This window comes from Felis catus, chromosome D1 (genome assembly GCF_018350175.1).
Source record: "Felis catus isolate Fca126 chromosome D1, F.catus_Fca126_mat1.0, whole genome shotgun sequence".
In the NCBI taxonomy this organism is placed as follows: domain Eukaryota; kingdom Metazoa; phylum Chordata; class Mammalia; order Carnivora; family Felidae; genus Felis; species Felis catus.
Window position 1 is genome coordinate 28,689,127 of NC_058377.1, and position 26,717 is coordinate 28,715,843.

Genomic DNA, 26,717 nt, shown 5'->3' on the forward strand with positions numbered 1-26,717 from the left:
ACTGCTTCTTTATCTGCACAATCCCAGTCACAATTATCCTCGGTAGTTTTATATCTCAGGAGCATATAAGGTGACATATTTTAAGCATCTATCAAGGGACCTGGCACACAGAAGGTGCTCAGTAAATTTGAGTCCTCACTGAAGTTCTGTGGTAGAATATTCCAGAAGGCTGCAGTAGGTCTCCCATTGTTCCTGAGAACAATTCAGTTTTTCTTTCAAGAAAGGAGAGAAGGGAGAGTGAGGTGCGAGGCAGAGATGTCATGAAGACCATGTTTGATTTATAATTTCATTTATGGAGTGGGTAAAGAAATATAGAAGGATAAACTCCTCCTCTTTTAAAATTAAGGGTTAGAAGTCTTCATTTTTATTCAACAAATACAAAATGTGGCTGAACTATACCCTTGTCCCAATTTAAATGGGAGTTAGAAAAGAGAGAGGGAGGAAGGGAGGGGTGAGAAAGGGAGAGAGAGAGAGAGAGAGAGAGAGAGAGAGAGAGAGAGAGAGAGAATATAAATGGCTGAGAATGATCCTGGATTACAAGCCTGGGTTCTGGGTTCCTCCGCATCCTCCCATCCCACCCTGAAGGGAGCAGCTCAGCTTTGATAACTTGATGAATTTTCAATATAGGATTTCACTGGCAGATAGGGTTCTACTATCTAGAAAAGTGATTTGATAGCCACTGCTGTACATCATTTGATATCTCTTCTTCTGCACTAAATGTGAGCTCCATGAGGGCCAAGGTCACTGGTTCACATAGTAGGTAATCTAATCTGCAGGATGAGTTAATGCACTCAGGAGTAAGTGAATGTAAAGAGGAGAAGAGGTTAGGATTGGAGGGGAGTGGAGGGGAGAGGCAGGGAAAATCAGACTTTCTTGGACACAAGAAATGCTCTGTCCTTGAATGTTGAAATTATTTTTCAGTCTGGTCTTGCTCTTCTCAAACTCCCTGGCCTGTATTCTATAAATCAGGACATTCTGTTATTTCTTCATTTGATGGGCCCCTAATTTCATTTTTAACCAGGTTCTGGTGTCTTCGCAGATGAGCCTCAGCCTTTGTATATTCCAGTCTTGCACAAGCCACTGTGTGCGTATACTACACGGAAACCATGCAAACCCAAATGTGTTCTTGTGTGGCCCCCTGAGAAACAAGCCATAGCCTGGTGTTCTGTTGACAAGCCAACAGCTTGGTTTCTGGAATCCACTTGCTTGGTCAGTGTATCAGGGTCTGCATGACTATTTGAATATTTTATTGCATTTTTTCCTGGCAGAAAAATAAAAATGTGATACCAGCGATAAGAAACGTAGGTTTCATAAACTTAACACAGTTGAGGCCAAGATGGAAATCATTAGGCATGCACAAAAGAGCAAATGTTTAGCCTCAGTTGGGGTGCTTATCACACTTGAGCTGTCTGTGCGTTCATCTGGGAAGGAAAAGGAAAAAGGAAAGAAAACAGGCACAATGCAGTAAATATTGTCAAAGATTAAGTCTAAAATACATGGTACATTTTGGAATTGAATTGTATTTTTTAGGCTTCCAAGAATGCACATGCAACTCTGGCTTCTTTTTATTCCTGCTAATGTTTTTAGCCAGGTCCTGTGTTAGTGCAAGAATCTCTTTGCCAGTTTCCCCACCCACCCTCTCCCTGCCCCAATTCATTATTTATTTGTACCTTTACCACGATTCATCTTTGATCCTATCCTATCTTTTCCTTAAGGTTTCACAAGGTTTCCTACTTTGTCAGATAGACTCAACTATGTGTTTTGTTTTCAAGAATTTGAGTTATATTTTTGAAATTGCCCAGTTTTTAGGAACAAAACATCTCTGCCAAAAAACTGCTTGCATTTCCCCTGCCTCCTCCAACATGAAGTGTCCACTATATGCTGCCCTTTCTCAAAATTCTGCACCACCCTGAAAGTTCCTGTCTTCTCTACTTCTAGATCCTGCTAGGACTGCATGTTTCCTTTTCTATTTGGTCTTCTCCTGGACCAATTCCATCAGGGAACTCCCGACACTTATTTTTTGTGCGCAATCATGCCTACATAGTAGATTCTAAATAAACCATTTAACTAATTTTAAAGTAGGTCTAGAATCCCTCTGTCCTTTCTCAGCTGTTTTATTTTATTTTTCTCCCTTACTTAGAGTGTCCAGTTGCCATGGACTACTCTAACTGTTTGGGTGTTTTGTTTTGTTTTGTTTTGTTTTTTCCTCTCCACTTCCTCTACCTCATCTCATGATCACTTGGTAAATTTCCAAAGACCATTGCCCTAAGTGTGTTTCATTCTCAGTTCCAAGATGCGTAATTGGATATTTTTTCATAACCTCTACGCTGAGCTCATAATTCCTGTTCTTGTTTATAAGTGCAGTGCTTTTCACATCTTTCTTTAGATATGAAGCCAACTTACGGAGCCCTCTTCTTATTGCTCTTTTAGCTCTGATTTCTCTTAAGTTTTTGTCTGTTGAGATTCTTGTTTCTGTGTTTGAATTTCATGGTATTGGCCTTTGTGAATTGTATGGTGATTCTTTTCTAATGTTTATTTATTTTGAGAGAGAGAGAGAGAGAGAGAGAGAGAGAGAACATGTGAGCAGTGGAGGCACAGAGAACGAGGGGGGAGAGAGAATCCCAAACAGGCTCCACATTCAGCACAGAGCCTGATACAGGCTTCAATCTCATGGCAGTGAGATCATGACCTGAGCCCAAATCAACTGTCAGATGCTTGACCAACTGGGCCACTCAGGCACCTCTATATGGTGATTCTTGATTAAACACTTATCTCTGTTAAGTGTGAATGCCCATAAACTGCCTGGTGCAAGTGTTTATGCATTTGGATGGAGGAGGTGGGCAGGAGGTGCTGCATGTGAAATGTGTGTTGCATTCAAAGATAATGGGGAAGGAATGGAAGGTGCTGTGAAACAGTGCTCTTGGCACTGGCTGTGGGTGATCTCAGATCCCCTCGAAATCACCAGCTTTGGGAGCTCTGCCCTACATATTGGACCTGATCTCCTATACTCACTTCTCAAGCCCTAAGTAAGACACTCTATTTCTTGTTACTTGGCATAGAGATTTAGTCTCTGTGGCTGTTCTCACTGCAGTGGAGTGACTAATGCCATGTTTCTTCAGACCTTCATCTACCTCTTGGCATGAACACTTTCCATTTCCCTGGTCTGTAGCTTCCCTCTGTGGTGGTTACTGAGTTCTGCTTTTTATCATTCAAGGGTTATTCAAATTCTTATCTCTAGTATGTTTCCTTTCTGTCATTTTCTGTGGGTTTGTCTGGGGCAGGGAATTCATGTAGGAAGAGAAGACTGTAGGAAGCCATGTAAAACTAGGAGGTATCTTCTTCTCTGAGTCTGAGATGTTCTGACTCCCAGAACATCCTAAAAATCAGGGCTTCATGGCACTGGATCTGTATGACATTGTTGAACCCTGTCACCTGTCATATATATGCAATCTATGCATCTGAACTGGAAGTAGCAGGGGTAGACAGTGGATATTTCTCTATGATGGAGGAAATCAAGCCAGTGTTCCCCATAGTTCACTTTGTAAATATGGTGAAAATCTGAAATAGAAGAATGAGGGGGGAGTTAAGTATATGAAATTATGTATGGAATATCCCCAGTCTTGTGCTTTTTACCTCTTTCCTTTCCTGCTTTTACCAACCTTATTCCTTATCATAGTCAATGTGCTCCAGAATCAGGCTCTTGACTTCCAACTTCCCTTTTAGTCGTGCACTTGAATCCTGTCCAGTTCTTGCCTCTTTGTAGAAATGGGCTGGTCTGACCTGCCAGGAACATGGGTTATGTGGTTCATCACCTGACAGAACAGAGCCTCCCTGATCCTCCATTCCTCATGGCCAACCTGGCCTCATGGCTGTCCTGAGACTCAGCCTGTGACCTCTTGAGTGCCTGGCCCCCACCAAGGAGGAATGAACCACTGAGAAATGTTTGCTTCCTCTAAGCAACAGTGCCTCAGGTGTGCTGTAGACAGAATTCTGTGTTCCCCCTTCCAAATTAATATGTGGAAACCTTGACCCTTAACCCTGAACCAAATATGTGACTATTTGGAGATGGGCCTTTTAGGAGATAATCAAGGTTAAATGAAGTCATAAGGGTGGGGTCTTAATCGATTAGGATTAGTGGCCTTGTAAGAAGAGAAGCTGAGAGAGCTCTCACTCTACACACATGAACTGAAGAGAGGCTATACATAGGCACAGCGGGAAGGCAACTGTCTGTATGTCAGAGAAGCAGGGTCTCACCAGAACCTGATGATGCTAGTACCATGATGTCAGATTTCTAGCCTCTAGAAGTGTGAGAAAATGGATTTCTGTTATTTTAGCCACCCAGTCCATGTTATTTTGTTACATGGCTTAAGCTGACTAGACCAAGGTGTGTCCCTCAAATCATGGAATAGCGACACAGGGAAAGGCATTAGGGAGCACATGATGATCCCTTCACCCATTTGTTTTAGGAATGAATAAAATGAGGCTAGACATGTTACGTGATTTTCCCAGCAAGTTGAGGGCACTTGCCGATCTCATAAATACCAGTTTCATAAATTGGTCAGCCAAACCTCAATTCCTAAGCCAGTCTGATGTGTACAAAAGCAAGCATCCAGATGTCCTCCAGGGCAGGCGCTGTGTGACTAGTTCCCATAGGAACCCATTTCTGAGCCCTTTGAATCTCTTCATGAACTTTGCCTTAGTCTGATTTAGTTCTTCAGGGTGTTCATATCAAGGATTCCCACATTTTAAAAATTTTCAACATTTATTAATTTTTGAGAGACAGAGCACAAGTGGAGGAGGGGCAGAGAGAGAGGGAGACACAGAATCTGAAGCAGGCTCCAGGCTCTGAGCTGTCAGCACAGAGCCCATTGTTAACCCACATACCGCAGGATCATGGCCTGAGCTGAAGTCAGACACTTAACCAACCGAGCCTCCCAGGTGCCCCAGGATTCCCACATCATTTTATTCCCTTCTCTCTCCATTGATCCCCAGATCCATTCCCCAGCCAGACCAAGATTGCACACTGTCTCATGAGCTCTTCCTGCAGTGCATTCTCCAGAGTACCTCCTATAGGGCTAGGAGCTGGATGCATGTTTTTCCCAGGTCAGAGTCTCCTCTAGACACCTAGTGCCATCCAAGATCCCCAGACTAGAACTTCACAGCCCTATAAGGTGTCCTGTAAAAGGCTCAGAGTTCTAGCAATAGAGATCCTGCTGGGAGGTCCCCTTCCTCATGGGATACAGGCTGGTACAGGCCTCCACAGGCCAACACTAGGTCATGCTGCTTCTCGTGAAGACCACACCTTGGGTTTAAACTTCTTCCTGAAGATATAATACATCCAGCAACTCAGGCTGTGTATTCTGATGTTCCTTTGTGATTTAATTGTCTTATTACAAGTTCCCTCCCTATTAGGGGACTGACAAAGGGAGGAATCAAGTTTACCTGGTGCATTCAGGGTTGATGACCTAAGAAAGCACAGATAGGAGACCAGGTCTTTGGAATTTTCATTTTCCTAAGTGATTCTAGCCTAGAATGAGGACTTCCTACATTTTAAATGCTACTATGCTATAGATGGAGGGGGTATCCACATTTAATTGGACATGGGCAATGGGAGGAGGTGAAATATTTGAATTGCTGTCCTCCACTGATGTAAGGTGGATAAAGATAGCTTATTGCTACTGATAAACTGGTAAAGTAGATACAGAAATGGGAAGTGATGCAGAAAGCATTTCACCTTGTCACATGTTATTGGTGGAAACTGTTCATAGAAACCAAAGGCAGACTTTGACTTCCAGTCACAGAAATAATATACTACATCAAATTTCCTTGAGAATATACAATCTCCTGTGCAATTGCAGGCTGCTACTATTTTCCTTCCAGGTCTAGACCTGTGGTTGCAGAATAATTTAGAAATCAGTGTATTGCCTGCTTCATATGGTGTGATTAATCTTTTTTGATTTCACATGTCTACAAATGGTGTTAGTGGTCATAACTGCAAACTATTGCTATTTTTATTGGTCGGAATGTGAATGTTTGTGTTAGAGCATCTGCAAAAGCAAACACGTTTGCTATGTTGAAAAAAATAATGAAGATCTAAGTGATTTTAAGATGGCATTTTCTGAATGAACACGGAAATGCTGCTAGATTTTTATTTGTTTTACTGTTAATGCTGCATTGAAGATAGAGTCATGCTGCGGCACATTTTTTTGCCTGTTTCTTCTTTTCCTTTGTCTTTAGAAACATATCCATTCTAGTTGCAATTTTTACTCACGAAATCAAGATCATTGCACATTAAGATAAGTTCATAATCTAAGAAACGAATAAATGTAAAAGGAAAGCATGTCATAGCAGTATCAGCTATTTTGCATCATACATAAGTAATACCTTGCTTAGCCTTGGCATATTTTCTGTGTATATTTTAATAGAATGTCCAATATATCACAGTCATCTGAATGTCCTTAGCAACATCTTAGGTGTTATACTCACTGGTGTTTAGCATACTTCATGTTGCAATTATAAGGTTCCTCAAACCCTGGCTGATAATTTATTTTTGGTTCTTTGTGGGGAGGGGTTGTGTTTCACTAATTTTCATACTAGCCTGCATCTAATAGAGTTTATGGCTAATGAATGTGTTGAATTAAATTGAATTAGATTGAATTGAATTGAACAGAAATAAGTTGAATTGTATTGAGTTATAAACCAGAGAGTGCAAATACACGGATATCTAACAGCATCTGATAATAACAGAATATGGAATTCATATGCCCAACTTAGGAGATATTTGATAACTCATAAGTGAGACAATTGCCCTCCTCCCATGTTATTGGGTATTCTTGCCAAGTGGAGATGGATGTCACATGAGACCCAAGGCAATTACACAGTTCAAGCATCTTCTGTATTTGTGCAGGAGCAGACCATGCCAGGAGAGTTACAGACCTGCTTTATTATTCTATATGTCACAAAGTAAGAGCTCCATTTTTTAAATAATTATTTTTTTTCCTTTTGTTCAGCAGCAGCTGGCTCTATGCAAGCACTTAGAATAAAGTGGTGTGTGTGTGTGTGTGTGTGTGTGTGTGTGTGTGTGTGTGTATCAGATAGGGAGTATCATTTGCTAGTTTTAATTGGTAGATTCAACATCTTCCACTAACAGTGGCGAAGCCACTGGCTGAGACGTTACCATGGTAAATCAAACCACGGTGTTTGATTAGTTGACTTCGGAAGCAGGTACAATCATTTTAATCAACTCCAGGAAAGTTGAGGCCATCTGGTTTTGGCTCACCTGGAGGTAATTTACCACCCCAGGTGCAAAAAAATTACTCTGAGGTCAGTAATAGTAAAGCTGCCTCAAGATGTTCCAGCAGAGTATGAAAGAGGAACAGTGTCACATAGTAATTTTTATGTTTGTTTTTATATTTTCAAGCTTGGGAAAGTGAGGGGCTAATCATGAAAACCAGAACCAAGAATAGATTTGGCAGGTGCTAGCCCAGTTAGTTCTAAACAGCAAAGTGAAAATCCCTTAAACTTACTCTAGAGTAACTATTTTAATGGTCCAGTTCTGAATGCCTGACAGATTTTTAAAGAAACTTTTCCTTTTGAGAATCAAGTTTCTCAAAAACGTGGCTGAAGAGAGTGGTGTGCTTTGGAGATTAAGGAATGAAATGGAATGAGTCATACTTTGCAGTGAGGGAAATCCTCCCCAAAAGACTTCCCTCCAAAAACATATTTTGGACTTGTCAATTTTACATAGTAACTTAGTATTTTAGATATTCTTGTGAGCAAATAGGATGTAACCACTCCCAAATATAGTGAGAAGACTTCAGAATCATTAGCTATTTGGATTAGTTAGAAGGATTTATTTGGCTCATGTGACATTGATTTGTTTTGGCTGCACTTGAAATGTGTGGTCTTTGCGAGTCAATAGAAATGAAGTCCTTTATTGAATAGGAAAAACTGCATGGAGTGAATTAGAGAAACAGAAAGCAAAGGGTCTTGTTGTCTTGTGTATCTGTGGGAATGGAGGCAGGCAGGATGGGTTGAGCTTTGGAAAGGAAAGCACAGAGATGGCCTTGACCAAAAGGGGTCTGGTAGGAGTTACAAAATCACCTTACAGGGAAACCATGGAAGCTTGGGTTGAAGGTTCACCAAGATGAAAGGTATGATAGTGGGAAGCCTGGGAGAAAGGGGGACAAAATACCACCATAAGTCATGGAAAGGCAGTGATTCTTCTAGAAGTGTCATAATCTCAGAGGGCTGGGGATGGAAGGCCTAGTAGGACATGTGTCGGGGAGGGAAAAAATATTCTGCCATTCATTGTTCATGTAACTGGACTAAGAATTAAGTTGACATGAAACACATTAACAGGGGAAAATTAAATTTATTTTTGTACATACTGGAAATCCATACAGACATGAAATTCCAAAGACAGTCAGGCAAAATGAGATATACATGTCTTCCTGAACTAAGGAGAAGGGGCAGGCACCTGGAACTATAATGGGAAGGAATATAATTCGTAGGAAGATGAAAAAGAGTAAATGTTTGGTAAACAAATGTGTGCTGGGCCACTCAGGAACAGTGGTACATAGAGGACTCTGATCAAACAAACCAAGCTAGATTCCTCCCTGCCTACCATACCTAGTTCATAGTATAATGCAGTTATCTATGGGTATAGCTCCCTTCCTGGAAGAGGTCTTCTATCTAAATTCTTTTAGGTATTTGTAGGTGGAGGGGAGTTAAGGTTTTTCCCTGAATCATTTTGGTCTTGATTGTTTTTGGCTAGAAATAATCTGCATGCCAAAGTGGCCCATTTAGCGAGATGCCTTGTTTATTGATGAGGGAGTGGAGGGCTAGAGAGTGGCTGAGGGCAAGGCTGACATGGAGTGGTTATAACAGAAGTGAAGCCCAGTTTTATAGCACCCTCTTTGGGGAACTTCTGATCCTCCAGAAGCTGATAAATCCATGGATTTGAGTCTCTTCTGACCCCCCTCCATGCTCTACTTACTCATTTGTTTCAGAACTGAATTTTGGTTACTTGACATGATGATGTTCATATTGCAATGATGGAGGGGGCACTTCTTGTTCAGATTCCCTTTGATCATTAGCTCAGTTTCACAGAGGCCAGAACAGGTGAGGTGAGAACGGACGGTATGCATCATCTCTATCTATCTAAACTTGTACCTAACTTGTACCTACATATACATATGTATGTCCATATGTGTATGTGTGTGTGTGTATATATATATATATATATATATATATATATATATATATATGTATGTGTGTGTGTGTGTGTGTATACACACACACACACACACACACTAAATTGCAGTTACATTAGCCATGAGTTACCCAAATGGAAACAGGACATAGACATGAAATATAGTCTCTCATTTTCTAAAAGGCACAAGTGTGAATAACGAAAGGGAACTGAGCAAAGACAAATTCAAGGTGACTGTCAGGAATGAAGAGTTAATGGTGAGGCCTCCCACAATGTAGCGACTTCTTTAAGGGAAAGGATTTGAGGACACATGTTTTGGATGATTTAAAATGAGTTTCATGAAAGCCCTGGATAACAGTGCAGGAAATAAACCTGAAAATAGCTAAAGGAACAGGCAGAGAAGACGAAGAGATTTTTACTCTTTGAACCCCATGGCTCCTTTCATTTCATCTTTCTTCAGGCTAACAACTTGGCTTTCCACAGGGGAGGCAGCTTAAGTGACCACCACCTTGGGTCATGGGTCAGAACATCATGCCATACAATTTCACATAGATGAACATTTTGTAAAACTACTGCATTTCATTCTTTTTCCGGAACATGATTCATTGCACGTTTCTGCATTTTTGCTTGGTTGTGAAAGGCAGTGTAATATTATAGATTCATTGTCACACCCGCAAGGACTTGCACATATGCTAAAATTCTAAAAATGCATTTGTCTCTGCTTTCAAAGGAAGAGGTTAGGGAATTGTGTGCCTCCACTGGCCTATCTGCACAAGAGCATAGGATGTGTGAGTCCTGGAAAAACATATGCAACTAGCCATCAAGATCATTAGGAATCATGAGAGGCATGCTTTATAAACATTGCATACATTCCCAGCCATTGAACATTGTGGCATTTCATAACCATCTCCCTCAGAAGAGATGCCAAGCTCAGATGTCCTTTTTGGAGTAGCCTTGCATAATTAGGCTGCCCCCAGCACTTCAACAGCACAAACAGACATGCAATATCTTCCTGCCATTGAGTGATCCAATGTGCCGGTCCACTCTTCTCCTCTCAAATATAGTCTCAAGTCATAAAGGCACAGTATTTGTGGGGTGCCTGGTGGCTCAGTCAGTTAAGCATCTGACTCTTGATCTCAGCCATGGTCTTGATCTCAGGGTCATGAGTTCAAGCCTGTGTTGGGCTCTGTACTGGTCATAAAGCCTACTTAAAAAAAAAAAAAGCACAGTTTTTGAAAATGTGCTTCCTGTACCATATCCACTGTTAATCTAGGCCTCATTATCTCCTTCCTGGACTCTCTTGCAGCAGGTTCTGAACTGGCTTCCTTCTCACTGATGTTTGACTGTTCATGTCTTTCTACCACCAGGCAACTATCTGTCTGGAACACAGAAAAAAGTTGTACTATTTAATATTTAAAAATATTTTTGTGGGTTTCACCTCATGTCTTGAAATCCAAAGCCCTTGGTGTGTCATTCAGGAAATTCACAATTCTGATGTGAGCCCAGCTTCTCTAGCCTCACAGTGGAAGAGTGAAGACTGAGGTGTCTAGGTGCTTGTCTTGACTTTCTCTCTTGCTTCCTAATAGTGAATACTGAATTAAGTTCATGGAACCATGTAGGTGTGTGCTGAATGGTAGCACACAACAGTAGCTGGTTGTTCTACCAACCAGGTGAGGCAGATGCTTTCACTACCATTGGTTATACTGAACTCAGAAAGGTTCAGTGACTTACCTGCGGGCATCTAATGCCAACACCCATATGTTCACCACCCTTCTATATTGCCTTTCTTCACCTCTGACTATGTGTTCCTGGGAAGGAAGTCTCTCTTTTCCAACTAGAAGTGCGGTGAGGAGGACTACACCAGTTGTTCTCAATATCGGAACATCTCTCAGGGGATACCTGCTAGGACACCCTAATTGTTAAATTTCCATCTTTTAAATTTTTTGGTTTTTTCTATTTATTTATGTATTTAAATTGTTTTATTTGTGTATAGTTGACACATAATGTTACATTAGTTTCAGGTGTACCCCATACCAATTCAACATGTCTCTATGGTATGTTGTGTTCACTACAGTATAGCTACCACCTGTCACCATACAACACTGTTACAATACCATTGCCTATATTCCCTGTGTTGTGCCTTTCATCTCCATGACTTAGTCCATAACTGGAAGCCTGTACCTCCCATTCCCCTTTGCCCATTTTGCCCAACCCCCACCCATGTTCCCTCTGACAACCATCAGTTTCTTCTATTTATAGGTCTGATTCTGCTTTTTGTTTTTTCATTTGTTTTTTCTTTTATTTTTTATTTATATTTTTAGTTTTTAGCAATTTTTTTAAGGTTTATTCACTTTTTTTTTTGAGACAGAGAGAGACAGAGCATGAACGGGGGAGGGTCAGAGAGAGGGAGACACAGAATCCGAAACAGGCTCCAGGCTCTGAGCTGTCAGCACAGAGCCCAACGCGGGGCTCGAACTCACGGGCTGTGAGATCATGACCTGAGCCGAAGTTGGCCGCCCAAATGACTGAGCCACCCAGGCGCCCCAAGGTTTATTCACTTTTAAGAGACAGAGACAGAGCATAAGTGGGGGGTAGGGTAGAAAGAGAATGAGACACAGAATCCAAAGCAGAGTCTAGGCTCTGAACTGTCAGCACAGAACCTGACACAGGGCTTGAACCCACAAACTGCAAGATCATGACCTGAGCCAAACTTGGACACTTAACTGACTGGAGCCACCCAGGTGTCCCTGTTTTGTCTTTTAGATTCAGCATATGAGTGAAATCATATTGTATTTGTCTTTGTCACTCTGACTTATTTCACATAATAAGCATAATGTCCTCTGTGTTGTCACGAATGGCAAGATCTCCTTTTTATGGCTAAATAATATTCCAGTGTGTGTGTGTGTGTGTGTGTGTGTGTGTGTGTGTGTGTGTATACACCACATCTTCTTTATCCATTTCTCTATTGATGGATACTTAGGTTGCTTCCATATCTCCACTACTGTAAATAATGCTGCAATAACAATAGGGGTAGGTATATATTTTTTAATTAGTGTTTTCATTTTCTTTGGGTCCACTAGTAGAATTACTGGATAATATGGTAGTTATATTTTTTATTTTTTAGGACATCCATACTGTTTTTCACAGTGACTATACCAATTTACCTTCCTCCAAATAGTGCCTGAGAATTCCTTTTCCTTTATGTCCTCATAAATGCTTGTTATTTCTTATCTTTGATTCTGGCCATTCTGACAGATATGAGGTGATATGTCATTGTGGTTTTGATTTGCATTTTCCTAATGATTAGTGATACTGAGCATCTTTTCATGTGTCTATTGGCCTTCTGTATGTATTTTTTGGAAAAAATGTCTATTCAGGTTCTCTGCCCATTTTTGAATCAGATTTTTTTTGATGATGAGTTGCATAAGTTCTTTATATATTTTGATATTAACCCCTAATTGGATATACCACTTGCATATATCTTGTCCCATTCAGTAGCATGTATTTTTTTTTATGGTTTTCTTCACTGTAAAAATGTTTTAGTTTGATGTGGTCTCAATAGTTTATTTTTGAGTTTGTTTTTCTTACCTTAGGAAACAGATCTGGAAAAATGTTGCTACAGCTGACGTAAAAAAAAAATACTGCCTATATTTTCTTCTAGGATTTTTATGGTTTCAGGTCTCACATTTAGGTCTTTATTCCATTTTGAGTTTATCTTTGTTTATGGTGTTAGAAAGTGGCCTAATTTCATTGTTTTGCATGTAGCTATCCAGTTTTCCCAGCACCATTTATTGAAGAGACTGTCTTTTCCCCAGTGTATATTTTTGCCTCCTTTGTTACAGTTCAATTGACCATATAAGTGTGGTTTATTTCTGCTTTATTATTCTCTATTCTGTTCTGTTGATTTATGTGTCTATGTTTGTGCCTGTACTATATTGTTTTGATTACTGCAGCTTTGTAGTATATCTTGAAATCTGGGGTTGTGATACTTTCAGCTTTGTTCTTCTTTCTCAGGATTGCTTTGGCTATTTTGGGGTCTTTTGTGGTTCCATACATATTTTAGTATTATTCTAGTTCTGTGATAAAAAGCTGTGACACTCTAATTTTATCTCTCAGTCAACACTGGTCTTGCTCCACCCTTCTCAGACGATTAATTTAATGGTTCTTCCATGTTGAACAGTGTCTTCTCAGATCACACTCATCATTTCTATGCCTCTGCTTCTACTCTCATCATATACTCTGCTCTGTGAGAACTCTTTCTCAGTCCTCTGCACCCGAAGAACAATTCCAAGCCCTTCACACTTTGGCTGTATTGCTGCCAGCCCTGTGTTACAGTTATCAAACATTCATCTTCTGTAGGTTCTGAGCAATTTGAGGGAGGATTATAACTTTTCCATCTTAGTTCTCTATAGAGTCTGTATTAGCTTTATGTGGCTGGTGTAACAAATTACCAAAACTTGGTGGCTTTGTATGACACAAATTTATTCTCTCATAGCTCTGGAGCTCAGAAGTCCAAAATCAGTTTTAGTGCACTGAAACCATGGTGTTGTTGGCCGTGCCACACTACCTTCAAGGTCTGTAGGAGAGATGTTTTCCTAGGGGTGCCTGGGAGGATCATCCAGTTAAACATCCAACTCTTGGTTTTGACTCAGGTCATGATCTCATGATTTTGTGCGATTGAGCCCCACATTAGGTTCTGTGCTGACAGTGCAGAGCCTGCTTGGGATTCTCTTTCTCCCTCTCTCTCTCTCTGCCCCTCCCTCGCTGATGCTGTCTCTGTCTCTCTCAAAATAAATAAATACATTTAAAAACATCCTTTCCTTGCCTTTTCCAGCCTCTGCGGGCTGACACTATTCTTTGGCTTGTGGCTATTTGCTTCAATCTTCAAGACTAACATCTTTAAATCTCTCTGTTCTATCTCCACATTGCCTTCTTTTTTATGTGGGTTCAGATAGTCCTTTTCCTTCATAAGGATATATATGATTACATTTAGTGCCCACCTGGATAATTCAGAATTATGTCCCCATCAGGATCCTTAACTTAATTACACCCGCAGAGATCTTTCTTCCCCCCATATAATCTTACATCTACACATTCTAGGAATTGGGATGTACATGCACATATCTTTTGGAAGCATATTTTCCATCCTAACAAAGTTTGCCCCTTGACCGCCAAAGATTCATATCCATTCTAAATGCAAAATACGTTTGCCCTACCCTAGCACCCCCAAATGTCTCAAACCATTACTGCATCAACTCAAGTCAGAACTCTCATGTAAATATCATTAGCCTCCAAAGTCCCAAGTTTCAACATCTGAATCTAATCACTCATCCTCTGATGGGTGGCGCTCTCGGTATGATCTATCCTGAAACAAAATTCCTCACCATCTGTGGAACTGTGCATGTAGAAAACATCGTCTGCTTCCAGAATGTAGTGGTAGCACAAGAATAGGATAACAATTCAATAGTATTCTTATTCCAAGTGGGATAAAATGCAAGGAAGGAAAGGGTCACCAGTGCTCTGCAGCACTTTCAAAAATCCAACAGGGTACATTCCATTAGGATGCAAGGACTGGGTAAGGCTCAGGCTTCAGAGTCAACCTTCCTTTTTCTTGAAGGATTGCACATTTTTGCAGTGTGGTAGCTTTATTAGCCTATATCCTACCTGTATAATTTGGGGAGCTCAGCAGCTTTCTTTCATTTTGTCAGATCTTCCTCCTCCTTTTAGTCTAAGATGACAATATTTCTGCTTTCAAATGTTCTCAAAACTTTGTGGGTCTCCTCTGTATATCATGGGGATTCATTCTACTAGGCAAAAGCATCTTCCACATAACTTTCCTGGAGAATCACATCTCCAATCCTGGTTTCTGCTGATATTGCTAAGTTGATCTGTGTGTCATACACCTAATATCTTTAGTGCTAGCCAAAGGGTTCCCAGGCATATGCTTGGTCTTCTTTTTAGAGCACATTTTCTGGACAGTGAATCTCCTAAATTTAGCATCTTTTACAATTTAAATAGGTTAAGAATTTTTCAAATCATCAAGTCACTTTAACAATTCTTCCCCTCAATCTATCTTTTTTCCTGTTGTATTTTTCTACAGGCAGAAATTAAAAACCAGGTCATGTCTCTCACACCTTGCTTGGAAATCTCCTCAGCTAAATATCCAAGTTCATAACTTACAAATTTTGCTTTCAAGTAAATATAAGACAAAATTCAACCACATTTTATGCCACTATATAGTAAGGATCATATTTTCTCCAGTTTCCAATATATGTTACTCATTTCCTTCTGAGACTTCACTAAAAGTTCCTCTACTTCTCATATTTCTACTAATAATTGTTTAAATAAATAAAGGATTTTTAGATCATGCCCCTAAGAATTTTCTGAATTAATACAATTTATTTTATTTATTTTTTTTAACGTTTATTTATTTTTGAGACAGAGAGAAACAGAGCATGAACGGGGGAGGGGCAGAGAGAGAGGGAGACACAGAATCAGAAGCAGGCTCCAGGCTCTGAGCCATTAGCCCAGAGCCCGACGCGGGGCTCGAACTCATGGACCGCGAGATCGTGACCTGAGCTGAAGTCGGACGCTCAACCGACTGAGCCACCCAGGCACCCCTTTAAACAATTTATTTTTTAATCAAGCTAGCTAACATACAGGGTATATAGTGTGCTTTTGGTTTTGGGAGTAGATTCCTGTAATTCATCACTTACATACAATACCCAGTGCTCATCCCAACAAGTGCCCTCCTCAATGCCCATCACCCATTTACCCCCTCTCCTGCCCCCCCATCAACCCTCAGTTAGTTTTCCACATTCAAGAGTCTCTTACGGTTTGCCGCCTTCTCTGTTTGAAACTATTTTTCCCCTTCTCTTCCCCCATGGTTCTCCGTTAAGTTTCAAGTCCCACATATCAGTGAAAACCTGTATCTGTTTTTTTTTTTTCTGACTTATTTCACTTAGCATAATACCCTTCAACTCCATCTGCATTTTTGCAGGTGGCAGGATTTTATTCTTTCTCATTGCCAAGTGGTATTCCATTGTATATATAAATCACATCTTCTTTATCCATTCTTCAGTTGATTTGGCTTTTGTTGAAAGTGCTGCTATAAACATTAGGATGCATATGTCCCTATGAATCAGCACTCCTATATCCTTTGGATAAATTCTTAGTAGCACTATTGCTGGGTCATAGGGTAGTTCTCTTTTTAATTTTTTGAGGAACTTCCACACTGTTTTCCAGAGTGGCTATACAAGTTTGCATTCCCACCAACAGTGCAAGAGGGTTCCTGCTTCTCCATATCCTTGCCAACATCTGTTGTTTCCTGAGTTGTTAATTTTAGCCATTCTGACCAGTCTGAGGTGGTATCTCAATGTGGTTTTGATTTGTATTTCCCTGATGATAAGTGATGTTGAGCATCTTTTCATGTTTCTGTTGACCATCTGGATGTCTTCTTTGACATAGCAGGGAAGAGTATCCAGTGGAAAACAATCTCTTTAGCAAATGGTATTGGGAGAACTGGACAGCAACATGCAGAAGAATGAAAATGGGCCACTTTTCTTACACCATACACAAAATAAACTCAAAATATATGAAAGACCTAAGTGTGACACAGAAAACCATCAAAACCCTAAAGGAGAAAACAGGCAACGACCTCTTTGGCCTCATCCACAGCAATTTCTTCCTTGAGCCATCTCTGAAGGCAAGGGAAATAAAAGCAAAAATGAACTATTGGGACCTCATCAAGTTAAAAAGCTTCTGACTGCAAAGGAAACAACCAACAAAACTAAAAGGCAATCTATGGAATGGGAGAAGATATTTGCAAATGACATTTTAGATAAAGGGTTAGTATCCAAAATTTATATAAAGAACTTACCAAATTCAACACCCGAAAAACAAATAATCTAGTGAAGAAATGGGCAGAAGACATGAATAGACACTTTTCCCATTAATCCAATTCTAACACCAATTACACATTTTTAAGTAGTTCTTCCAATTTTCTATTACCAAGATCTGTGTTGTCAAGGTTTAAACAGAGAAATTGAGCCAGTTAGAGACATATACTAAGGGGTTTATTGCAGGGCTTGACTTACATGATTGTAGGGGCTGACTAGGGAAATCCAAGTTCCTTAGAGCAAAACATCAGGAAAAGTAGGCTGGAACTTTCTGGCATGGGTTGAAGCTTCTTTCCACAGTGGAATTCTTCTTCTTTCCTGAAGTTTCAGCTCTGCTCTTTGGGCCGTCCAACTGATTGGGTGAGACCCATTCAGATTATCTAGGATAATCTACTTAAAGTCCAATGGTTTTTTAACGTTAATCACATCTGTAACAACATTGCTGTTTGTATTAATAACTGGGCAATATTCCTAGCTAAGTTGATACATAAAACTGACCATCACAGGGGTGCCACAGTGCTTACTTACAGTAGGTGCTTGATGCATGTGTACAGATTAAAATTAAATACTACGGTAGTAGACTGTTATCCTCATACCAGTGAGGAAATCATTTGATTGAAGTACAAGACAATTAAAGAGACATTAAAATCCATTAGATATGGTTATAATGACACTGTGGGGAAAGAGTATGCTAAATGTTTATAATGGGACTGTGGGGGGAAGAGCATGCTAGAAGTAAAACTTCTAATAAAATGAGGTTTATTCACTGGGCCTGTTGAAAACAGATGAGCTCCAGGAGGTACATGAGCTCTCCAGAATTACATGCTTTGTGTGTGTGTGTGTGTGTGTGTGTGTGTGTGTGTGTGTGTGTGTTTGAGAGAAAGAACATGTATTTTTCTTCTGAAATTAGACTCTATAGTGCTCATCAGATTTTCAAGAATGTTCACAAATATTCACAAATGTGACCTCATTGATAGCAGTAGCCAGCTCATCTATCAGTAGAAACAGGCCTGCATTAGGAGTCAAAGCTATGGATCTAATACAGTCTTACAAGTTAGTAAACTCACACCTACCTGGAAAATCTAGAGTCAACTCTTGGAGAACTCAGAGGTAATGCATCTTATGGGACATGGTTAGGGAAGAATCAGTAGACACCTATTAACCCCAAAGCCTATTAGGACATGGGGTGGGAAAAAATATTCTGCCCTTCATTACTTGTGTAACTAGACTAAGAATTAAGTTGACATGAGACACATTAACAGGAGAAAATCAAATTTATTTTTGTATATACTGGAAATCCATACAGACATGAAATTCCAAAGACAGTCAGGCAAACTGAAATATACATGTCTTTTTGAACTAAGGAGAAGGGGTAGGGGCTTGGTACTACAACGGGAACGAATACAATTCATAGGATGATGAAAAAGAGTGAATGTTTGGTAAACAAATGTGTGCTGAGCCCCTCAGGAACAGTGGTACATAGAGGACTCTGCCTACCATACCTAGTTCATAGCATAGTGCAGTTTTCTATGGATACAACTTCCTTCCTGGAGCAGGTCTTCTATCTAAATTCCTTTAGGTATTTGTGGGTGGAGGGGAGGTTAAGGTTTTTCCCTGAATCATTTGGGTCTTGATTGTTTTTGGCTAGAAATAATCTGCATGCCAAAATGGGCCATCTTGGGATGGCCTGACCTTGGCCCCTACATATGGTTACCTCTAATAACAGAGTCCTGCTGGCCCCACATCAATGATCAGATAAAGCAAGAGATTGGTAAAGCAGAGTAACTGTGAGTGAGCCGATCGCAGCCCCTCTCCTGACTTAGAAAAGGGTTAATGCACACAGATGGCTGCAACCCCCCCAAGCAGTCAGCATACTGTAAAACAATATTAACATCATTGCCTTTTGACTACCATGTATGTAAACCCCAGGATATGACAAGCCTCTTTAGAATCTTCTTTGATTGTGTTACTCAGTCTCCCGTAGGGAAGTAGGGAGGGGTAGAGGGTAGATACCAGGGGAAACATATAATTAGGAGTCTCTTAGAACAATAAGGGTTCTCAAACACATATGCATGAAGCTGATTTGTTGCTTTTGGTATTTCTGTTGGTGAGTAATTAACCAAGTTTTGTGAAAGTATGTGCTAGCTTGGGCAATCCGATTGTTGTGAACCATGGGGAAAGAATAGTTCCCTTTAGCTATGTTTTCAGAGAAATACTAAATGGAGATGTGAATGGAAAGGAAAGAACAGAATTTCTGGAGAGATGCCATTATGGTAATGTCAGAACTTCCTTTCAAACTCAGATAAATCTTTCTTGTTATCATCCTTATTTTCAGTTTTACAGAAGACAGGAGGCCTATTTCTATGAGAGAATGCTGTGTACACAGATCTCCTTGTCACCACCCCAAGAGAGACCTCTGGCTGTCTCTATGGGTCTCTGGTTCTTTTCTTTTACATAATCTTTTGCTGGTCCTGTAGTGAGTGTGTGTGGGTTGTGGGGGAGGGGGTGCTTTTATTTTACTGCTGAGAGGAATAGAAACTTTCTCCTGGGAACTCTTCTGAGAGGAGAACAAGTTTCTGACAAACATTTTCTGAAAGTAACTCTATGGCCAGATCTGAACAGATCTGAAGATAGTGTCAATTCTGAAAAATGAAGCTGGTTTAAGAGTCTGGCCCTCTGGCACTGTGCCTATAGCCACTGAGCCTCTTGGCTTAGAGATGTGCTGGCTCCACTTGTTCTGGGGACCACTGGGGCTTAGTGTTATTGGCATGACAAAAGAGAGTTTGGCAGTTCTTTAGGCCAAGGGTTTCTGACTTAAGTGGCTTTCTGAATTAATAATAGCCAAATAGGAAATTTTGTACATGTGAAGGTAATCTAAAGAAAGCAAAATAATTTTATTTACTTTGGAGACCTTGGGCATGTACATTATCTTCTGTGGGCCTCAGTTTATCCAACCAGAAAAATGGGAGTGGAGGTCCTTACTTATCAATAGGAATGTTACATGACTTAAGGAAGCAATGCTCTGTAATGATTTGCTGATATGAATGACATCAATAGTGCATTATATTAGTCATAGCAGGTTTGCAAGCTACCTGGCTCCTCTGATAACAATGAGCTTTGGAAATGGCAGGCTATGAATATTGTAAAAGGGAGAAATAGTTTCACTCCCTTTCCAAAAAAGGTACAAGAGGAATATAGGGCCACTTAAATAGGAAGTGAAGAGATTCCAAATGCCCTGACCTGGAGCAGTCCTTAAAAACTGCAGTTCAAAACCTTCTGCTGAAATTGACCAAGCTAACCATTCAGAAAAATTCAGTTTGGAAATACAGCACCATTCATTTATCTGTCCAGTAGTCCAGGCTTCTGTGTTGGCGCAAGTTTGCATTTGGTGGCCAAAGTAAGTGCTGGGGCTAAGCAGCCACTCCTCCTAAAAAAGCTTTGTACTGTCCACAGTCTCAGAATTCCATTCTTCATTTGTTCAGACAGCTCATCTCTGGACACAGACCTGTTCTGAATTTGATAGGCCATTGTTTGATGTACACACATGCCCTCCCATCAAGTTAGGACTGCGAGAACACTGCAAGTCTGCCACGAGGTTTCTTTAAGGATTTTGGGGAGGGGATTGACATGATTTGAATGTGTGCTATCAGGCCAGTGTCCCAGTGGCCATTCTAATTGGCTGAAGATGAGTCTTGAAATGTCACAGAAAGATTTATCTCTCAGCACAGATTCTTCCTCGACTAATTTTGCAATAGGCCACCAGATAATGGGTTGTTTGGAAAACAATGCACAGTTTCACTTGCTTTTGTTTAAGAGTTAACTTTGGTAGGGCATTTGAAGCAAAAGGGCACGAGGAAATGAAACCTACAACTGGCTTAGAGAACACTTGGCACCAGTGGCAGCAGGCTTGTTTGTGAGAAATCTGGCTGTGTTTTTTTCAGGGTGCCATCCTGTCCTTGTGGGGACTCATCAGACAGGTAGGTGGAGAAACCTGCCTCAGAAGTTAGGGCTTGGGAAGAAATACGGGACTTGACATCTTAGACCAACATGTTATATCAGCAGCAAGGATTAATTTCAGAGAAGCTATTTTATGAAAAGCAGATTCCGCCACTCACTTCTGGTTTCCCAGGAAAATATATGTTGTTGATTTGAAGGTGCTATTATCACCTGTAAGGTGCTTATTGATTTAAGAGCAGCTTTTGGGTGTTGGGAGAAATAGGTAGATGGGTACCATGTTTCATGTACATATGGATTAGAAAATAAATTTCTAATTCATAAACACTAAAGTGTGAAAATGTATTTTGTAAAACAGTATTTTTTAGGCAGAGTACAACAAAAGCTCAACACTCATTGGTGTAGAATCTTGTTCCAATGGAATTCCCAGGTTAATATTGTATTTCTTATGATACTAAAGGATTCTCTCTTTTGTTGACTGTTTTATACACGTGTACATCTAAGTATGAAAAGAATGTCTGATAATCTGGGGTTCAAACAAAGCCCTAGCCCAGGCTAGGAATAGCTTGGAGAGTATAGATAATTACAATCTACACAGAAATCTAAAAATAAAGTTTTATTCATCATCTCTAAAGATTTTTTAAGCACATAATCTTTTACCAAAAATGTTTCTAAATGCTTAAAGGATGACTCTTTCCAACCCCTTTCCCCTGACCCCAGAAGTTTAGAGAAAAAGTGAAACACCTAAAGGCAGAAATCAGAAGAGAAAAGGAAGCATAGCAAAGGTCCTAATCTGTCTTGAAATGATTGAGAATTGGGTGCAAATTTAATTCTTCTTATGCAATAGGTAACCTTTATGTGTCTGGAATTTACCTGAACTAAGGTAAATGTTGATAGCTTGGTGAGTATATAATCAATGGCATGCATTCTTTTTTTCTTAAACAAGGGACACAATACTATTGATTACCCCATACATTTCATGCTAGGTAGCTGCATTAATCTGACCTAATGAGCATGCTTGCATTATAGAAACCGTTGTCCTACAACTTCAGTGTGTTATTAGCAACAATCCTGCTTGCTAAATATTTCTTTTCTTCATCTCTAACTTCCACTTTATTATTGTTGAACCAGAGGTCAACAGACTTTTTCTGGGAGGGCCAAGGAGTAAATACTTGAGGTTTCATGGGCCATAGTATCTCTGTTGTAACTGCTCACCTCTGCCATTGAGACACAGAAGCACCTAGGGGTAATGTGCAGGCAAACAGGCATGGCTGTGTTCCAGTACAACTTCATTTGCTTACATTGAGACCATGGGCTGTATTTGTTCCCCACTGACATCCAAGGTTGGAGAAAGAAGCCATTATCACCACCATGACTTGTAGAGGGCTGCCTATGCCTATGCAGAGGCGTGGTTTAATTCCATGGTAGCAAGCTGGTCCATAGGGAGGAGGGAAACAGAAAAGCTAATAAGTAAATGAGTTAACAAAATAATTTCAGTTGGCCATAAGCTATATGTGGAAACAAGATAATTTGTGATAGAATAACTTGTGGTTAGCTCGGTCTAATTTGTTGTGAGGAATTACAGAGTTTTTTATATATTTTGAAACCTATTTTTTATTTTACCTTTTTTTTTCATTTGCCTTTTGATTTTAATATCCTCTCAAGGCATCGTTTGGCCCATTCCCATTTCTAAAAATGTTTATATCTATCTCCATGCTTTAAATCTTAACAGAATTTTAGATATTTTATGAAAATATTTCAATCACGTTTTGTCAGTTATGTCCAAACCTACATTCAGAACCTACCATGTTTTATGCCTTTTTAAAAAGTTTTGTTTGTAATTTTTAAGGGTTTCATTTTAATTCCAGTATAGTTAACAGTGTTGTATTAGTTTCAGATGTGAAATATAGTGATTCAACAATTTTGAGACCCATTTTCTAAGGAATCTTGCATTATCCCTTCAGCCTCTATGTCCTCTCTTATAAGTTATTTAATAGCAATACCTATCCAATAGCATTACCCAGATAGTAAATAAGATTTGTAAATGGTATCTTTGAACCAGTAGAGCCCACGAAATGTTCATCGCATCTCACTGTCAGGACTGTTTCTGACGTTGTTTTTATCGCCCATATCTTTATTATTTGTCACATTTGCTTGGGAATTTTGTTGCAAAACATAGTAGAGATTCTTTAAAGATTCTGGTGGACTATAGTCCTTTGTCTTTACTATCTCCTTAAGGGAGGATTTCTCTAAGTCATTGGCAAGCTGAAGCAGCTGTCTTCATTTCAGCTGACATGAGGAAGCAGTGTTTATGATCCCCACTATACCACTACTGGAATATCTGTCATCATCAGTAGCCAGAACCATGGACTTATTGATAGCACATGAAAAAAACCTGGCATGAGCTGGTATAGACTCTCAGAAAAAGACTGAAAAAAACTGAGAAATTGTTCTTCCTGATCAGAAGCTTTATAAACATCTATTGGTGAAGCTGATGACTGACAAACTGAGATAATTAAGCTCCATCATATTCAGTCCTCTCTAATTCAGAATGACCATGTGAAATGTATATTGTTTCCATTTACTGGACTATTTCAATAAAAGTTCAGAGTTCTTAGAAAATGCATGTGTACAAAATTGAAACAGCACGAAGAAAATACAATAGCAGCTGACCTTTGCTGAGCCCTTATAAGCCAGGAACTGTGCCAGGTGAATTGGATTCTACTTTTTCCTAAACCCCACAATAAATGACCACAACATTCAGGGGTGGTCAAATTCTCATTTTACTGAGGAGGAAATAAAGACCTGGAGAATCTCACTCAATGTCATCTGGCTGGTAAGTGGCAGAGGCAGAATTCAAGCCCAGATCTGCCTGATCAAAAGCCAACACTACATTTACCAGAAAGTTGTCTCTAATTTTTTTAAATTGTTTAATGTTTACTTATTTTTGAGAGAGAGAAAGAGAGAGAGCATGATCAGGAGAGGGAGAGAGAGAGAGAGAGAGAGAGAGAGAGAGAGAGAGAGAATCTGAAGCAAGCTCCAGGCTCTGAGATGTCAGCACAAAGCCTGATGTGGGGCTCAAACTCACAGACTGAGATCATGACCTGAGTTGAAGTTGGACACTTAATCGAGTGAGCCACCCAGGCGCCCCTTTAAAAGTTTTTTGATTGTTTCTATCCACCCATAGAAAAACAAACCATACAAAATAAAACAAAGAATAATTTTGAAAAATCACCCATATACCTGTGTGTATATTATGTTTGTGTATTATCTATTATATATGTATACTTATTAACAAGTTAAATCTCTATTATACTAATATGTATTGAGCAAATTGTCAAACATTCACCAAAAGAGAAATATAAAAAGGATGCACTAAAAGTAAATACAAACGAAAGAACTGCTATCTTCTTCCCCCACATGAGAGGATCACCACCTTCTTGGAATGATGTGTAAACTCTGCAGACCACTACGCTGGACCACCTGGGAAGGCCAAATAGACACATTAAGTCTAACACTATTTTGTCTCCCTGGTAAATCCAGTTTAATCTCTGCATGTAGCACTGGCTACATAGGCTTTATCTCTCAAGAATTCCAAATGAAGGCTGCATGGTCTGGTGAGGCTGGCTCAGGCTATCGGGAGCTGGCATTCATTGGTGCAGGGCCTTATCCCTCATAAAATCAATGGCACATGTTAGTATGCCACCAAAAGTGAAGCAGAGCCTTCCTGTGAGCTGTGTGGCTGCTGCTGGGATGCCCTCACCCACCTGGGTGGGTACCTGGGTAAGTGCTGCTGGACAGCCCAAGCCTACTGCTTCAAGAATGAACTGCTTCTTCCACCACACAAATATCTTGCTAATTAGCAATTAGCCAGCGAAGGAGAAGAGATGGAGGGAAACTGGGGATCTGAAATAGTCTCCTAAGAGACATGGGGAAAAAAGCAGCACTTAATGGAAGCCAGATAGAAACAGGGAGCTGCCTCATTTGGGCAAGATGTCTCGCGCTGTTTTTCTAAATGCTTTAGATTCAGCAAAGGGCCCCGATGCATTCTGCCAAGTGCTTTTCCCTTTAATTTTTAAATGCATTCAAATTTCAAGGGGAATTTAATCCGTATGTTTCTGGTTCTTTTACACTTAACTCATCAAAATGTTGTTCTTTAAGAGCTGTTTGATCTGCAAGGCTTATGAGCCTTTGTTATAAGCCTTTTCAAAACCTCTTTCCCCCTTTTGAATCAGCAAATGGAATTGTGCCAGTTCTGAATGGGATTTGAATAAGAGAAGTCCAACTTTAGGATTAAATGCAGAACCTGAAGGGTGTCTGAGCTGACTCTGCAGAGACACACACTTGACCTTTGCATGTTCGTGGATCCAACAGCACCATGAATACACTCAGCACAGGGGGCAGTGCTTGGTGAGAGCCCAGGGCAAAGAGGCAGTACAACTCAGAGGGCATGTGCTTCTGCCAGTGGCCCAATAAACTATGAATTGACCTTAGAAGCCCCTAACCCATCCTTCCATTCAGTGACATCTGTGAACATAATGGTGACATAATAGTTGATACTCTGGAATACCACCTACTGCACTCTGTTTTCTAGTGATATATGTGCCTCATCTTCCTTAATCCTCATCACAGATCTGTGAGGTAGGTGTCGATGTAATAAAACTCAGTGGATATGAGTTTAAGATTTAGAATCTATTGACCTGTGTTTAAATCCTAGCATCAGTATTTTTAAGCTCTAGTACATTAGCAGAGTTCATGAATACTCCGCAAATTGTGCTTCCATTTGCTCCTATCCCTGTGGCTATTGTTGTGGATGGTGTGGCTGCTGATGCTGCCTTTGCTCTACTATCTTATGGGGAAGACATTTCTATTGTTAGCTACTATTGTTACAAACTTGTGCCTTTTTTTTTTTTTTGGTTTGTGTTTCTGTGTCCAAATCTCCTCACAAATCACAACTATTAGTTCTAAAACAGAGTCAGACTGACTTCTCTTTTTTTTTCTTTTTTAGAGAGAGAGAGAACACATGCATGTGTATGAGCAGGGGAGGAGCAGAGAGAGGGAGAGAGAGAATCTCAAGAAGCCTCCATGCTTAGCATGGAGCCCAACATGAGGCTCAATGTCACGACTGTCAGATCATGACCTGAGCCACAATCAAGAGTCAGACACTTAACCAAGCCACCCAGGTGCCCCTAGACTGATCCTTCTTCTGCCATGGCAGGTCTTTGCACACTTGAAGACAATTATGATATGCCCCAAACTTCTCTTTTCCAGGTTAATAACCCACATTTGATGTGCAGTTCCTAACAGGGGCATCTGCCCTCTGTCTTTTCCCTTCTCGCACTGTCCTGACACACTAGAGTGAGTGACATGTGTTAGATGAGATCTGACCATTGTGAGGTATGATACAAGTTTGTTCACTTTTGTATTTTACACCTTGAACAAATATGGTCTTTTAATCTTTTTAGCTTGGGGAGGTCACATAACTCCTTTTTGTCCATCTAGAAATAATGTCAATAACATAATTTTTCTCACACGAACTGTTTTTCGAGCAGTTCATCATCTCCTGTATTTCAGCTGTTCATTTTTTGTTATGAAATCTAATGTTTTCTTATGTATCCTGCTGAATTAGTAAACATGATTAAAGATTCAAT

The 26,717-nt window shown here is 40.1% G+C and overlaps 1 protein-coding gene across 7 annotated transcripts in view; it reads left to right on the forward strand.

Moving 5' to 3' along the window:
• NTM (neurotrimin) overlaps positions 1-26,717 on the forward strand; it is a 943,500-nt gene that overhangs the window by 688,665 nt on the left and 228,118 nt on the right. The window contains exon 1 of one of the 7 annotated variants that reach the window (XM_045038542.1): positions 19,360-19,385. The exons of the other annotated variants lie outside the window; for them this stretch is intronic. Within the exon in view, the coding sequence (XP_044894477.1) occupies positions 19,375-19,385 (11 nt within the window). The 5' untranslated portion in view covers positions 19,360-19,374. Of the gene's footprint in view, positions 1-19,359; positions 19,386-26,717 lie in introns of those variants that run through there. 7 annotated transcript variants of the gene reach the window in all.